General features: G+C 40.1%; 1 protein-coding gene across 1 annotated transcript; it reads left to right on the forward strand.

The window, feature by feature from the left end:
* Positions 1 to 628: 628 nt before the first annotated feature.
* Positions 629 to 13,884, forward strand: LOC106565076 (1,25-dihydroxyvitamin D(3) 24-hydroxylase, mitochondrial). Its single transcript, XM_014131709.2, has 12 exons — positions 629 to 1,040; positions 1,203 to 1,393; positions 1,512 to 1,605; positions 1,694 to 1,787; positions 2,065 to 2,156; positions 2,695 to 2,806; positions 5,154 to 5,305; positions 6,004 to 6,170; positions 7,303 to 7,381; positions 7,497 to 7,694; positions 9,031 to 9,142; positions 13,570 to 13,884. Exons 1-11 carry the CDS (start codon positions 780 to 782, stop codon positions 9,139 to 9,141), a joined length of 1,551 nt encoding a protein of 516 aa, XP_013987184.1. The 5' UTR covers positions 629 to 779; the 3' UTR covers position 9,142; positions 13,570 to 13,884.
* The last annotated feature ends 2,270 nt before the right edge of the window (positions 13,885 to 16,154 follow it).

Below are 16,154 nucleotides of genomic sequence, written 5' to 3' on the forward strand. Positions count from 1 at the left end.
GGCTCATTCATCCCCTGTAACTATTCCCCAGGTTGTTGCTGTAAATGAGAATGTGTTCTCAGTCAACTTACCTGGTAGAAATAATGGAAAAATAAAATGTTGGCCCTAACAGCAATTCATATATTGTGTAGTGGCTTTGCTGGCATGCATCCCACTTTTTTTGTGTTGCCCTACCAAGATTTACATGCCAAAATCGCCACTGGTCAGTGTCATGCATGTGTGTTTGTGTTTTGTGTGCACTGTGGTTGTACCCATGTGTGTGCTCCTGTGTTAGGGGATTACAAAACCCACATCCTCCCCCTAAACACTCCAGCAAACATTTCTCAAGGTTCAAGGTTATTACGATGGCAACTGACACTCAGTGAGTAAGCACTTTTATAGGGCAACAACATGGTACTTCAAAATCCAAAAACATGCCATCCTCATCGCTGACATGCCCTCATAGTGTGACTGCTGATGGTTCAAGCGAACCACGTCACCTTCAGCTTAGGCCGATATGTTTATTTATAAAGTATGAGGCAAGGGCACTTCCTGCATCTATCTGGGGTCATGCGATCCTCACAATTTGGATCCATAAATGAATGGTGTGGGCTCGCCGGCCACGCTTTGCAAGCCCGATCCCTGATTGGTTATGAATTAACACGGTCAGAGTATATATATTGTGGTAGGCGTCACAGTTCCAAGAAACGAGAATACTGAAACTTCCAAGTTTCCAACAAAGGAAATAAATTAATTAGTGCCCCAGTATTTATTCTTTATTAGCCTATCACAGCACGAGAATGAGGGCACAAATCCAAAAGGTACCACAGATAGTCGAATTGTTAAAAAAGAAAACAGTTGGTTTGCAGCACTTCAAGCCAACATCTTCAGTGTGCGTCCTAGACCCGAAGGATGCTACATTGGTTGCGCCTTGTCGACACAGTCTTCCCTCGAAGACTCAGAGCCTTGACTCGATCCCTGGACCCACCAATTGGCCCTTATTTGGCAGTTTGATAGAACTACTACGCAAAGGAGGGCTGCAAAGACAACACAATGCATTGGTAAATGATAACAAAAATATATTATAACGATAAGAATAATAAGATGAAGTATAAAAACTAAAAACAATTCAACAGATGTTTTATTCTATTTCATTTTAATAAATAATTAAGTTCTTTTATTGGTGGATTAAATGTTTTGTGTCTGATATTTCTTCCTTTTAGATTGATTACCATAAGAAATTTGGAAAGATTTTTCGGATGAAACTCGGCTCCTTTGAATCGGTCCATATTGGCGCACCTTGCTTACTGGAGGCACTCTACAGAAAGGAGAGCGCTTACCCACAGCGTCTGGAGATCAAACCCTGGAAAGCATACCGAGACTTAAGAGACGAGGCATATGGACTTCTTATTCTGTAAGTGCCACTTTTCAGTATTCCTATGATATCATGCTATTTGCTCAACAGAAATACACAGATAATCTATTTTAACAGACGTAGCCTACTAATTAATATATTTCCTGCTGATTTTCAGGGAAGGGGAAGACTGGCAGAGGGTGAGAAGCGCGTTTCAGCAGAAATTGATGAAACCCACAGAAGTCGCGAAACTTGATGGTAAAATAAACCAGGTTTGTAAGATAATTTATCTGCGGTAAAACTGCACGTTTCAAGGTGAATTTGATCAAATAATGACTTTTTATTGTCTCCAAAATGTAGGTGTTGGCCGATTTCGTTAGTAGAATTGGGCAAGTGACTGACAATGGACAATTTGAGGACTTGTACTTTGAATTGAATAAATGGTCAATGGAGAGTAAGTAGCCTATTGTTTATAATATAAATAACATATTTGTAGCTAGATATACATTTTTACAATAACGATTGTTGCTTATATGTAATGTAGATGTATTAAATCATTAGAATTATTCTAAAGATAATTGAATTGTTTTAAAAACAACATTAAGTAAAAGTCTTATTAGAATGAATGGACATTATAATTGATTTGCTACTAAGGAAAAGTTAAATCAATAATACATTAATGCATGTTGTTACTCAATTAATGTTTTCAATATTTTGTTATCTAATTACAGCCATTTGCTTAGTGCTCTACGACAAACGTTTCGGACTTCTGCATGACAATGTCAACGAGGAGGCCATGACCTTTATCACATCCATAAAGACGGTAAGTGGTCATTGATTTTACACATCCAGTTACTATCTGCATATAGTGATACAGGTATTGTGGGCGCAGCTGAAGACCCCTGGCTTGGGGATGATCTTAGCGATCTTTTTGTGACAGAGCTATATTGCGCTCTTGCTCTGAGCCTATAGATGGAGTGCAGTTCACTGAGTTCACTTTAGTGAGTGCTATATTGCTCTCGCTCTGAGCCTATAGATAGAGTGCAGTTCACTGAGTTCACTTTAGTGAGTGGGCTAATCACCACTGCTACAGTTACTGATGAATCAATAGACTATCTGAAACTGGAATTCACTGGGGCAAACTAATATCTTCAGCAGCTAGGAGACATTCATGTATTTACAACATCTTTTAAACAACATTTTGTTATAGTAACCATGGTCCTGTGCTATAAGTTGATATTGAAACACTGGAGGTAGACTTTGAAAATGACTGGTTGCAACAATAAATTGTTACATTGTCATGTACTGTATGTCTTTATTTGATTGTTACATTTAAAGTCTCTCTCTCTGTGGATGTGTAGATGATGAGCACATTTGGTGCCATGATGGTCACGCCAGTGGAGCTCCACAAAAAACTGAACACCAAAACATGGCAGGACCACACCACGGCATGGGACCGTATATTCAGCACAGGTAAAAACTCCTCCTACAATGCCCCCCGACTCTCGGTCCCCTCCACATCCCTCTAAAGAAACCTCCCCTCCATGTCCCCTCTCTCCCCCTAAAACCTCAATGCCCCCTGATCTCGCTCCCAACCACCGCTAAAGCAACCACATCGCTCCCAACCACCGCTAAAGCAACCACATCGCACCCAACCACCGCTAAAGCACCCCCCCTAGTCACTTCCAACTGCCCTCCCTTTAAGTAACCTCCTCTCCATGTCCTCTCTCCCTCTGATGAAACCTCAATGCCTGCCACGTTCACTTCCAACCCCTCCCTCGGCACCCCCCAATCCCTCCAACTGCAGCGTGTCCAGATGACGTATTACCCAAGAACCGCTTTGAGCAAATTTCCAGTCAGGTGATAGGAGAGAGAGAGAGATGAACCAGGTGCCTCTGCGATCAGTGGTGGAAAAAGTACCCAATTGTGATATTTGAGTAAAAGTATAGATAGATACCTTAATAGAAAACTACTCAAGTAAAAGCCACCCAGTAAAATACTACTTGAGTAAAAGTCTAAAAGTATTTGGTTGTAAATATACTTAAGTATCAAAGTAAATGTAATTGCTAAAATATACTTAAGTATCAAAATGTAAAAGTCATTTCAAATCCCTTATATTAAGCAAAGCAGACAGAACCATTTTCTTGTTTTTAAAATGTACAAATAGCCAGGGGCACACTCCGACACTCAGACATAATTTACAAATTATGCATTTGTGTTTAGTGAGTCTGCCAGACCAGAGGCAGTAGGGGTGAATTGGACCATTTTCCTGTCCTGCTAAGTGTTCAAAATGTAACCAGTACTTTTGGGTGTCACGGAAAATGAATGGAGTAAAAGGTACATTTTTTTTATTTATGAATACAGTGAAGTAAAAGTTGTCAAATATAAATAGTAAAGTACAGATACCCCCCAAAATTACTTTAGTAGTGCTTTAAAGTATGTTTACTTAAGTACTTTACACTTGGCTCTCCCCCTCTTACACAACACAATCAGAGTTGTAGTAAACCGGATGACCTAAGGGGGAGAACACTGCCAAATATTTGTAGTAGCGGGAACAGGGATTGAGGGGAGGAGGAGAAGGGGGAGTGGAATGTTGGCTCAGGGCTTTGCTACGAATCGTTTTTTGTGCAGCTTGCTTGGCAGTGGCTTGTAGGCACCTGTCCACCCTCTCTACACACACATATATGTATATACACAGGTGCGGGGGGGGGGGTCTATTTTGTGTGTGTGTGGCTTTAAGGCCTAATTGTTAAGACATGTCATTTAATGGAAAAGGGAAAAACACAACCTGCCCTGATGTTTTCATCTGATTGTCAAACAAATCACTTAAAAAAGTAGGCTACCTACCCACGTTCAGTCCACCCAAATAATTCCTGAATGAATCGATACTCCTTGCTGACAAAACAACCTTCTTGTAAAAAGAAAAGTCGGGACACATGAAAAGGGGCTGAAATACAGGATTGTCCCGGGATGACAAGTGCAGCCACAACGGGATTTTTTCTTTTTAAACCACAGAGGTGGGCTGTATCGCATTAGTGGATACTCACACTGCTCTCAGGGCAGGTCCGCCAGTTTTGACTTGCAGAAGTGATTTTTCATAGCAGGTTAAGAGTACTTACACAGCAGGTTAGGATCGTTAACATGACGGTTAGGAGAATTAACATGGCATGTTAGCAGAATTAGGTTAAGGTTAGAAAAAAGGTTAGGGTTAGCTAAAATCCTAAAATTGTCCCTGATGCCAAATCGAACATATCTAGCTACAACCAGGCCTGCCCTGGGAACAGTCTTGGGTTCCACTGATTTGGAAAATGCTTTTACCACTGTAGCAGTTCAAAATAGCATTTCAAATAAAAATGAGAATGGTTAAATTAGCATTATTTTGATTTTTGTTGCATTTAAGGAGGCTCAACGCTCAGTCCCCTCCTATATGTCATTGTAAATAAGAATTTGTTCTTAACTGACTTGCCTAGTTAAATAAAGGTTAAATAAAAAAGAAAATAAACAGTGGCTGTGTATGTTGTCCTCGTGGCCAGGTTCAGGAGATAAAAGATGGTTGAGGGCTTTTGAAAGTAGCGATAGGGAGTGGAAGTGAGGTCATTTTATGGCTTGTTAAATATCGATTACTTGTTGGTAGAAGTTTACAATTATCATTGTTTATGACTGGTTACAGCTTTCCACAAATAGAATCCATGTTTTGGTGAATAAAGTTGACCATTTAGATTGGCTTTAAAAATGGACTATATGCAGTCATTGTTTCCTAGCTTTTAAAAAATATCTTTCAGTTAATTATTTCACGTTTGTCTCTTGTTGTTGTCCGCAGCCAAAGTCTACATAGACAAGAAGATAAAACGCCATGCAGGGGCAACAGGGCCCAGTGACGACTTCCTGTGTGACATCTACCGCCACAGTCACCTGTCCAAGAAAGAGCTGTACGCCGCCATCACAGAGCTCCAGATCGGAGGAGTGGAGACGGTAAGGATCAGTTGACAAATGTAACAGAGATGGTTCGGTGAACCACACTTGCATGATGAGTATCCTTGCTAATAATTTAGCGTCACAACACTGAAGTGTGATGGTCCTCAAATTTTTCCGGTGATCTTTGATGAGTTACGTTGCTTGTCACCTGAAGACTTGCTTTATGCCTAGGTTTTAGCTTAACGGGACCCGGGTTCGAATCTCGGTCGTAAAAACAAGAACAGGGCCAGATTTATCATTCACTTGCACCAGCGCCTATTTTGCTCTTCTATTTTCTGAAAAATAAGAGGGGAAAACATGACACTCCATCCTTTATTGTTGATGACTTTCCACCTTACTCCATTTCTTGCTCCCATACATTGTTTTAACTCATTTACTCCACACTTGAAGAGGTATTCCCTCCCTGTGAGAGAAGAAACAAACAGGTGCAAACTGTAATAGTAGTGGTTCAAAGGCAAAGGTAATCTGGTCTGCAGTCCAGATGTGACAGAAACAGCCTTTGCGGAACCCCTCACATTCCTCAGCTCCATTTACTGTAAGACCCCCTCTATGGAATGCAGTTTATAGTATCTCCTTGAATGAGTCTGACAACTCTCCCCTCTCCCTCTCCCTCTCTCTCGCTTTCCCTCTTTCTCTCACTCTCTGTCTCTCTCTCTGTCTCTCTCTCTCTCTCTTCCTCTGTTGATGTTTTCTAGACTGCCAACAGCATGCTGTGGGCTATTTTCAACCTCTCCCGTAACCCCTGCGTTCAGAAGAAGCTGCTCCAAGAAATCAGAGAGGTTCTGCCTGCTAGTCAGACTCCCAGTGCCAAGCACCTCCAGAGAATGCCCTACATCAAGGCCTGCCTCAAGGAATCCATGAGGTACAGTAAGACATTCCACTGGGATGTGACGCAAAAACAATAACACTGCAGTCATCCTGTACTGTATGTCATTCAAACCGGTACACAAATCCAAAACAAATTAGTTGAGACATGGGCGCTTGACTTTGTCTGAAAATGGCTGTGCAAAAAAAAACAATAATAATTTGAATGAAACACAAAAATAAATAAAACATTTGTTGTTGCAATTTTTAAACAATTTCCTGCAATTCTGCACTGTTTATTCACAGGGGCAATCCATATTTATGAACAGAACACAAAACATTTTCTTATGTTCTGCCTTAATAAATTATATTGAACTCGAGTACTCTAATTAAAAAATATATATATTTTTAGAACATGAGGCCAGAAAAAAACGTGTGCATTTATTTAGGCCTACTGTATATGCCAACAGTGCGCAACAATGCTGAATTTATCATAACCATTACAGATAGCAAAACCTAATTTCTAAATTGCACAATATATATTCAGTCAATAAAAAAACAAGTGCCATTTAAGACTGATTTATTGAAACCACAATATCAACTAGTTATATTATATCGTGGAACACAATCTTCAAAAAGGCAGTAACCTCAGCAGTGGAGCTTGCTTGTAGAAGCCTATTACTGTGCAATGGCATAGCCTTGTTTAGTTAATTTAGCAGACAATACACTTTTATTTCCCAAGTCCTTATCACAGTCAACACACACCTAATTTATAGTAAAAAAAACTATGTGATATATCAGAATAAAATAGAACAGAATATTTTTTATAATTAACAAAATTGGCAGTGTGAAGTGATGCGCATCTCGCGTCTAGAAAAATTATTCTCAAAGAGTGATCATTTGAAACGGGGCTCAATTTGGCGAGTTGAAAGAAAAACATTTTAGGGTTACAAACCAAAATCGGTCTTCTTTTTAATATACAGACGTTTCGATTTACAAGTGTTTTTTGAGTTTAATGCAGAAACTCACACAGAGAATGTTTATGACATTTGACAGATTAGCTATTTTCCTTTTAACTTGCCTTTAAAAAAAGGTTTGAGTATGTTTAACTGATCCTAAAGAGCTTATACGTACATGTATCCTCCTGCTTCAACACTATATTTCCAAACCCTTTTTTCAAATTCCTGCAGGTTATCGCCGTCAGTTCCCTTCACGAGTCGGACCTTAGACAAAGACACTGTGTTGGGGGATTACTCCATTCCCAAGGGGGTAAATGGATTACTTCAAATTCCCTCATTTAAGAGCTCATGTTGGGGCGATTACAGTCTCGGATCATTTAACATTTGATTGATGTCTAATCAAGATTTTTATTTTTCATTTACAGACAGTGTTGATGATCAACAGCCATGCTCTGGGTGCCAATGAGGAATACTTCGACGACAGCAGCCGGTTTAAGCCAGAGCGTTGGCTAAAAGAGAGCAGTACCATCAACCCCTTTGCCCATGTGCCGTTTGGTATTGGGAAGAGGATGTGCATTGGGCGGCGTCTGGCAGAGCTACAGCTGCAGTTGGCACTCTGCTGGGTAAGAACAACCTCCTGTGCCCCCAAAGTGGCCACCTAGTTGCCAACATTGTAGTATTACCACAGGTAGTGCTTAACACCTGTGGGCGATATACAGTCAGGTTTCAATGTATACAGTCCCTTTTCACATACGTTGTGTTCTAGCCTGAATTGAAAATGGATTAAATTGATATTTTGTGTCAGCAGCCTACATACAATATCCCAATAATTATGTTTTTAGAAATTGTTACAAATTATTTAAAAATGAAAAGCTAAAATGCCTCAATAAGTTTTCAACCCCTTTGTTATGGCAAGCTTAAATAAGTTCAGGAGTAAACATCTGCTTAACAAGTCACATAATAAGTTGCATGGACTCACTCTGTGTGCAATCATAGTGTTGAACATATTTTTTTTATGACTACCTCATCTGACTACCACATCCTGTTTCCAAGAAGGCACTAAAGTAAAACTGCAAAACGTGGCAAAGAAATTAACTTTGTCCTGAATACAAAGCGTTATGTTTGGGATAAATGCAACACCACTGAGTACCACTCTTCATATTTTCAAGCATGGTGGTGACTGCGTCATGTTATGGGTATGCTTGTTATCGGCATGGACTAGAGAGAAAACAGAATAGAGCTAAGCACGGGTAAAAACCTAGAGGAAAACCTGGTTCAGTGTTTTTTCTAACAGACACTGGGAGACAAATTCACCTTTCAGCAGAACAATAACCTAAAACATAAGGACAAATGGAGTTGCTTACCAAGATGACATTGAATGTTCTTAACTGGCCTAGTGACAGTTTTGACTTAAACCGGCTTGAAAATCTATGGCAAGACTTGGAAATGGCTGTCTAGCAATGATCAACAACCTGACAGAGCTTGAATGAATTTTTAAATAACAATGTGCAAATATTGTACAATACTGGTGTGCAAAGCTTGTAGAGACTTACCCAGAAAGACTCACAGCTGTAATTGCTGCCAAAGGGGTGTGAATACTTATGTAAATGAGATATTTCTGTATTTAATTTTCAATATATTTGCTAAAATTTCTAAAAACATGTTTTCACTTTGTCATTATGTGGTATTGTGTGTAGATGGGTGAGAAGAAAAATACATTTCATTCATATTGAATTCAGGCTGTAACACAACAAAATGTGAAACAAGTCAAGGGGTATGAATACTTTCTGAAGGCACTGTATAACTTTAAGTTCCAAGAAGACTTTGTCCTGCAATGTGTGTTAACCTTAAAAATATTTTTCATGTCACCATGTGAGTCTTACCTCAATTGATACTGGTTGTCCTTTTACATGCCCTTCATAATCTAATGATTGCTCCTTTTCCCCCTCTTTCTATCAGGTTGTCAGAGATTATGAAATTGTGGCGACAGATAGTGAACCAGTTGATACTATCCATTCAGGGACACTTGTTCCCAAACGTGAACTCCCTGTGGCTTTCATTAGACGATGAGGTAAGAATAACATTCACTCTTGAATATACCTCAAAATCATACATATACTGAAACTTACAGTGCCTTCGGAAAGTATTCAGACCCCTTGACTTTTCCACATTTTGTTACCTTACAGTCTTATTCTAAAATGGAATACATGTTTTTAATAAAAATCAGCTATCTACACACACTACCCCATAATGACAAAGCAAAAACTGGTTTTTAGACATTTTTGTAAATATATTCAAAATAAAAAACAGAAATACCTTATTTACATAAGTATTCAGACACTTTGCTATGTGACTCAAAATTAAGCTCAGGTGAATCGTGTTTCCATTGATCATCCTTAAGATGTTTCTACAACTTGATTGGAGTCCACCTGTGGTCAATTCAATTGATTGGACATCATTTTGAAAGGCACACACCTGTCTATATAAGGTCCCACAGTTGACAGTCCATGTCAGAGCAAAAACCAAGCCATGAGGTCAAAGGAATTGTACGTAGAGCTCCAAGACAGGATTGTGTCGAGGCACAGATCTGTGGAAAGGTACCAAAATATTTCTGCAGCATTGAAGGTCCCCAAGAACACAGTGGCCTACATCATTCTTAAATGGAAGAAGTTTGGGATGACCAAGACTTCCTAGAGCTGACCGCCAGGCAAAACTGAGCAATCGGGGGAGAAGGACCTTGGTCAGGGAGGTGACCAAGAACCTGATGGTCACTCTGACAGAGCTCTAGAGTTGCTCTGTGGAGATGGGAGAACCTTCCAGAAGGTCAACCATCTCTGTAGCACTCCACCAATCAGGCCTTTATGGTAGAGTGGCCAGACGGCAGCCACTCCTCAGTAAAATGCACATGACAGCCCGTTTTGAATTTGCCAAAAGGCACCTAAAGACTCTCAGACCATGAGAAACAATATTCTCTGGTCTGATGAAACCAAGATTGAACTCTTTGGCCTGAATGCCAAGCGTCACATCTGGAGGAAACCTGGCACCATCCCTACGGTGAAGCATGGTGGTGGCAGCATCTTGCTGTGGGGATGTTTATTAGCGGCAGGGACTGGTAGACTAGTCAGGATTGAGGCAAAGATGAACGGAACAAAGTACAGTGAGATCCTTGATGAAAACATGCTCCAGAGCGCTCAGGACCTCAGACTGGGGTGAAGGTTCACCTTCCAACAGGACAATAACCCTAAGCACACAGGCACGAACACAGGAGTGGCTTCGGGAAAAGTCTTTGAATGTCCTTGAGTGGCCCAGCCAGAGCCCGGACATGAACCCGGAAAGACCTGAAAATACCTGTGCTGCAATGCTCCCCAACCAACCTGACAAAGGTTCAGAGGATCTGCAGAGAGTAATGAGAGAAGATCCCCAAATATATATGTGCCAAGCTTGTAGTGTCATACCCAAGAAAACTCAAGGCTGTAATCGCTGCCAAAGGTGCTTCAACAAAGTATTGAGTAAATGGTTTAAATACTTTTGTAAATGTGATATTTCAGTATTTTTTTTTGTAGATAAAAAAAAAAATGTCTAAAAACCTATTTTTGCTTTGTCATTATGGGGTATTATGTGTAGATTGATGAGGGAAAAAAAAATATTTTATCAATTTTAGAACAAGGCTGTAACGTACTTTTTTGGAGAAAAGTCAAGGGTCTGAATACCTTCCGAATGCACTGTAAATCAAAATAAAGACAATATATGTATATGTACAGTACCAGTCAAACATTTGGACACATCTACTTTATTTTTACTATTTTCTACATTGTAGAAATAATAGTGAAGACATCAAAACTATGAAATAACACATATTGAATCATGTAGTAACCATTTTTTTTAAACAAATCAAAATATATTTTATATTTGAGATTCTTCAAAGTAGCCACCCTTTGTCTTGATGACAGCTCTGCACACTCTTATCATTCTCTCAACCAGCTTCATGAGGTAGTCACCTGGAATGCATTTCAGTTAACAGCTGTGCCTTGTTAAAAGTGAATTTGTGGAATTTCTTTCCTTCTTAATGTGTTTGAACCAATCAGTTGTGGTGTGACAAGGTAGGGGTGGTATACAGACGATAGCCCTATTTGGTAAAAGACCAAGTCCATATAATGGCAAGAACAGCTCAAATAGGAAAAGAGAAATGACTGTCCATCATTACTTTAAGGCATGAAGTTCAGTCAATCTGAAACGTTTCAAGAACTTTGAAGTTTTCTTCAAGTGCAGTCGCAAAAACCAAGCGCTATGGTGAAACTGGCTCTCATGAGGACCGCCACAGGAAAGGAAGACCCAGAGTTACCTATACTGCAGAGGATAGGTTCATTAGAGTTACCAGCCTCAGAAATTGCAGGCAAATAAATGCTTCACAGAGTTAAAGTAACAGACAGATCTCAACATCAGCTGTTCAGAGGAGATTGTGTGAATCAGGCCTTCATGGTCGAATTTCTGCGAAGAAACCACTACTAAAGGACACCAATAATAAGAAGAGACTTGATTGGGCCAAGAAACATGAGCAACGGTTTTGATGTCTTCACTATTATTCTACAATGGAGAAAATAGGAAAAATATAGAGAAACCCTTTAATGAGTAGGTGTGTCCAAACTTTTGACTGGTACTGTATATTGTATATATACTGTATATATATCATATCTGAAATGAATATAACACACACACACACACACACACACTTGTGGAATAGACACAAGCTAGAATGTGGTTTTAACCAATCAGCATTCAGGATTAGGCGCACCCGTTGTATAAACACACAATATATAACACACTGCTCAAAAAAATAAAGGGAACACTTAAACAACACAATGTAACTCCAAGTCAATCACACTTCTGTGAAATCAAACTGTCCACTTAGGAAGCAACACTGATTGACAATAAATGTCACATGCTGTTGTGCAAATGGAATAGACAACAGGTGGAAATTATAGGCAATTAGCAAGACACCCCCAATAAAGGAGTGGTTCTGCAGGTGGTAACCACAGACCACTTCTCAGTTCCTATGCTTCCTGGCTGATGTTTTGGTCACTTTTGAATGCTGGCGATGCTTCCACTCTAGTGGTAGCATGAGACGGAGTCTACAACCCACACAAGTGGCTCAGGTAGTGCAGCTCATCCAGGATGGCACATCAATGCGAGCTGTGGCAAGAAGGTTTGCTGTGTCTGTCAGCGTAGTGTCCAGAGCATGGAGGCGCTACCAGGAGACAGGCCAGTACATCAGGAGACGTGGAGGAGGCCGTAGGAGGGCAACAACCCAGCAGCAGTTCCGCTACCTCCGCCTTTGTGCAAGGAGGAGCAGGAGGAGCACTGCCAGAGCCCTGCAAAATGACCTCCAGAAGGCAGCAAATGTGCATGTGTCTGCTCAAACGGTCAGAAACAGAGTCCATGAGGGTGGTATGAGGGCCCGACGTCCACACGTGGGGGTTGTGCTTACAGCCCAACACCGTGCAGGACGTTTGGCATTTGCCAGAGAACACCAAGATTGGCAAATTTGCCACTGGCACCCTGTGCTCTTCACAGATGAAAGCAGGTTCACACTGAGCACATGTGACAGACGTGACAGAGTCTGGAGACGCCGTGGAGAACATTCTGCTGCCTGCAACATCCTCCAGCATGACCGGTTTGGCGGTGTGTCAGTCATGGTGTGGGGTGGCATTTTTTGGGGGGGCCGCACAGCCCTCCATGTGCTCGCCAGAGGTAGCCTGACTGCCATTAGGCACCGAGATGAGATCCTCAGACCCCTTGTGAGACCATATGCTGGTGCGGTTGGCCTTGGGTTCCTCCTAATGCAAGACAATGCTAGACCTCATGTGGCTGGAGTGTGTCAGCAGTTCCTGCAAGAGGAAGGCATTGATGCTATGGACTGGCCCGCCCGTTCCCCAGACCTGAATCCAATTGAGCACATCTGGGACATCATGTCTCGCTCCATCCACCAACGCCACGTTGCACCACAGACTGTCCAGGAGTTGGCGGATGCTTTAGTCCAGGTCTGGGAGGAGATCCCTCAGGAGACCATCCGCCACCTCATCAGGAGCATGCCCAGGCGTTGTCGGGAGGTCATACAGGCACGTGGAGGCCACACACACTACTGAGCCTCATTTTGACTTGATTTAAGGACATTACATCAAAGTTGGAACAGCCTGTACTGTGGTTTTCCACTTTAGTTTTGAGTGTGACTCCAAATCCAGACCTCCATGGGTTGATAAATTGGATTTCCATTGATTATTTTTGTGTGATTTTGTTGTCAGCACATTCAACTATGTAAAGAAAAAAGTATTTAATAAGATTATTTCATTCATTCAGATCTAGGATGTGTTATTTTAGTGTACCCTTTATTTTTTTGAGCAGTGTATAAAAAGGTACATTCAACTCCACAAAAATAAGAAAACATATTAGCAGGTTGTGAAATGTTATATTTTATTCCACGTGTTATTTTCTCCAAAACAGGCTTCAAATACAGATGACTTGGACCTCACAATACGAACGATAATAGTTCTGGACCTGAATGTCCAGAGAGACTCCCTTTATTGCTGCTCTGTAAATAACAAAGAGAAAATATCAGATCTAAATATATTTGTATGTAATCCTGTCACATATACCTCAAACTAATATAAATGCATTTAAACTATTAACTATGAGAGTTAGCCTACTTGTTGACCAATAACTTTTAGCTTGTGTTGTAAGGCAACTGCACTTTACTGCCCACTAATCTTAAACAACTGTTCTTATGTCGAAAATGTTCAATAAATTATGACTTTTGTATATGTTGTCTTTGTATGTTAAAGTATATACAGTACATGTATAAAGGCTACTTATGTATTTTTTTCCATTGTGTATGAAGTGCAATAATGGTGTCAACATGATGTACATTTAAAACATTGTAATTCTTAGAGAGAATATATTTCATCCACTTTTTCTTTTTGTTGCAGTATTTTCAATGTTTGAAATTGTAATTACTTTGCGGAATATGGTTTAAGATTAGTACAACTGTATCATAGCTACACACAAAAGCTAAGGACCTAATGATTTATGGCTTTGGTAAATCATAGTAATCAAGTGCTATTTGCATGTGAAAATGTCATGGAATGCTCCATGGTAATCTTACCGGCTCTTGTGCTCAGTTCAGGGCTCCTATTCAGTCAAACCTGCATTAGCAATAGCTACTTCAACTATCCACACACCGTAGTACGGCTAGTCTTACAACAAAAAATATTATAGATATAAAAGGTAATGTATACTGCCCCCCTCTGCCATTCAGTGATCTTCTACAGTTGTCTTTAATAGTACAAGTTGCTGTAATGGTAATAGACGGGTATAATATGAACCTATTACAATAGACTTCATATGTCTATCTCACTGTAAATGTTTAGGATTTTTTACTAATCTGGTTTCAATCGTCTGAAATGCATGATCTCCTGAAAAGTGATACTATTCTTAATTTCTGCTTTGTGGATTTAGTGTATTTGTGGGCGCATGATATAGCATTTGCATGTATCTTACTGATATATCGTCTTATAAAAAGAGAAGATAGAGGTAGGTAAAGGAATACAGGTATAAACTCCATGCCGCAAGGGGCAATTTGTGATCAAAAGTCGACAGTCGACAAACTGATATAACTTTGTTTTAGAGTCTTATTGATAAGAATAATATGAATCATATTAAAGGGTTTTTCAACCAATTGGCATCCTATAGGAATACGTCTTCAGTGTGGAGAAATATTACATCATAGTCAATTATATTCTATTTAATTAATATTATTATTTAATTTCATTTACATTTTAGTCACTTAGCAGACACTCTTATCCAGAGCAACTTACAGTAGTGAATGCATACATTTCATTTTGTGCATTTTTTTTTTTTTGTACTGGCCCCCCGTGGGAATCGAACCCACAACTCTGGCGTTCCACACACCATGCTCTACCAACTGAGCCACACCGAAGATTTCACTTACAAGACATTGATTTGAAATACACCGCTGGGTATTTAAGACAGTGTACTTCTGCCATCTACTGTTCAAAACATATACTTTATGGTAAAGTCGAGATGTCTTGTATCTCAATAAGGAACTTATTTGGACTGAATTACATAATAATGTAATTTCTTATTACATCATTTATGTTGACATTGTGAAAATGAATCTGCAGTAAAGTTACTGTTGTTTTATTTCGGTATATATGGGAGCTAAAAGCTGAATTGCATGCAACAGGAAATTCAAGAAGACACAGCTAAATCAAATCAAATCAAATTGTATTGGTCACAAACACCGTGTTTAGCAGATGTTATAGCGAAATGTTTGTGTTTCCAGCTCCAACAGTGCAGTAATATCTAACAAAAGTAATATCTAACAATTTCACAGCAATTTACACAATATACACAAATCTAAAGTAAAGGAATGGAATTGAGAATGTATAAATATTAGGACGAGCAATGTCAGAGTGGCATAGACTAAAATACAGCAGAATAGTATACAGTAGATTCATATGAGATGAGTAATGCAAAATATGTAAACACTATTAAGTTGACTAGTGTTCCATTATTAAAGTGGACAGTGATTTCAAGTCTATGTATATAGGGCAGCAGCCTCTAATGTGCGAGTGATGGCTATTTAACAGTCTGATGGCCTTGAGATAGAAGCTGTTTTTCAGTCTCTCGGTCCCAGCTTTGATGCACCTGTACAGACCTCGCCTTCTGGATGATAGCGGGGTGAACAGGCAGTGGCTCGGGTGGTTGTTGTCCTTGATGATCTTTTTGGCCTTCCTGTGACATTGGGTGCTGTAAGTGTCCTGGAGGGCAGGTAGTTTGCCCCCAATGATGCGTTGGGCAGACCGCACCACCCTCTGGAGAGCCCTGCGGTTGTGGGCGGTGCAGTTGCCGTACCAGGCTGTGATACAGCCCGACAGGATGCTCTCAATTGTGCATCTGTAAAGATTTGTAAGGGTTTTAGGTGCCAAGCCACATTTCTTCAGCCTCCTTCTTCACCACACTGTCTGTGTAGGTGGACCATTTCAGATTGTCATAGATGTGTACGCTGA

Source organism: Salmo salar, chromosome ssa12, assembly GCF_905237065.1.
Source record: "Salmo salar chromosome ssa12, Ssal_v3.1, whole genome shotgun sequence".
Lineage (NCBI taxonomy): Eukaryota > Metazoa > Chordata > Actinopteri > Salmoniformes > Salmonidae > Salmo > Salmo salar.

Excerpts from the sequence above, each read along its gene's own strand:
- LOC106565076 (XM_014131709.2), top strand. The coding sequence starts at position 780 with ATGAGGGCACAAATCCAAAAGGTACCACAGATAGTCGAATTGTTAAAA. Across the intron at positions 1,788-2,064 it reads GAATAAATGGTCAATGGAGA|CCATTTGCTTAGTGCTCTAC; the intron begins GTAAGTAGCCTA and ends ATCTAATTACAG. Across the intron at positions 7,382-7,496 it reads ATTACTCCATTCCCAAGGGG|ACAGTGTTGATGATCAACAG; the intron begins GTAAATGGATTA and ends TTTCATTTACAG.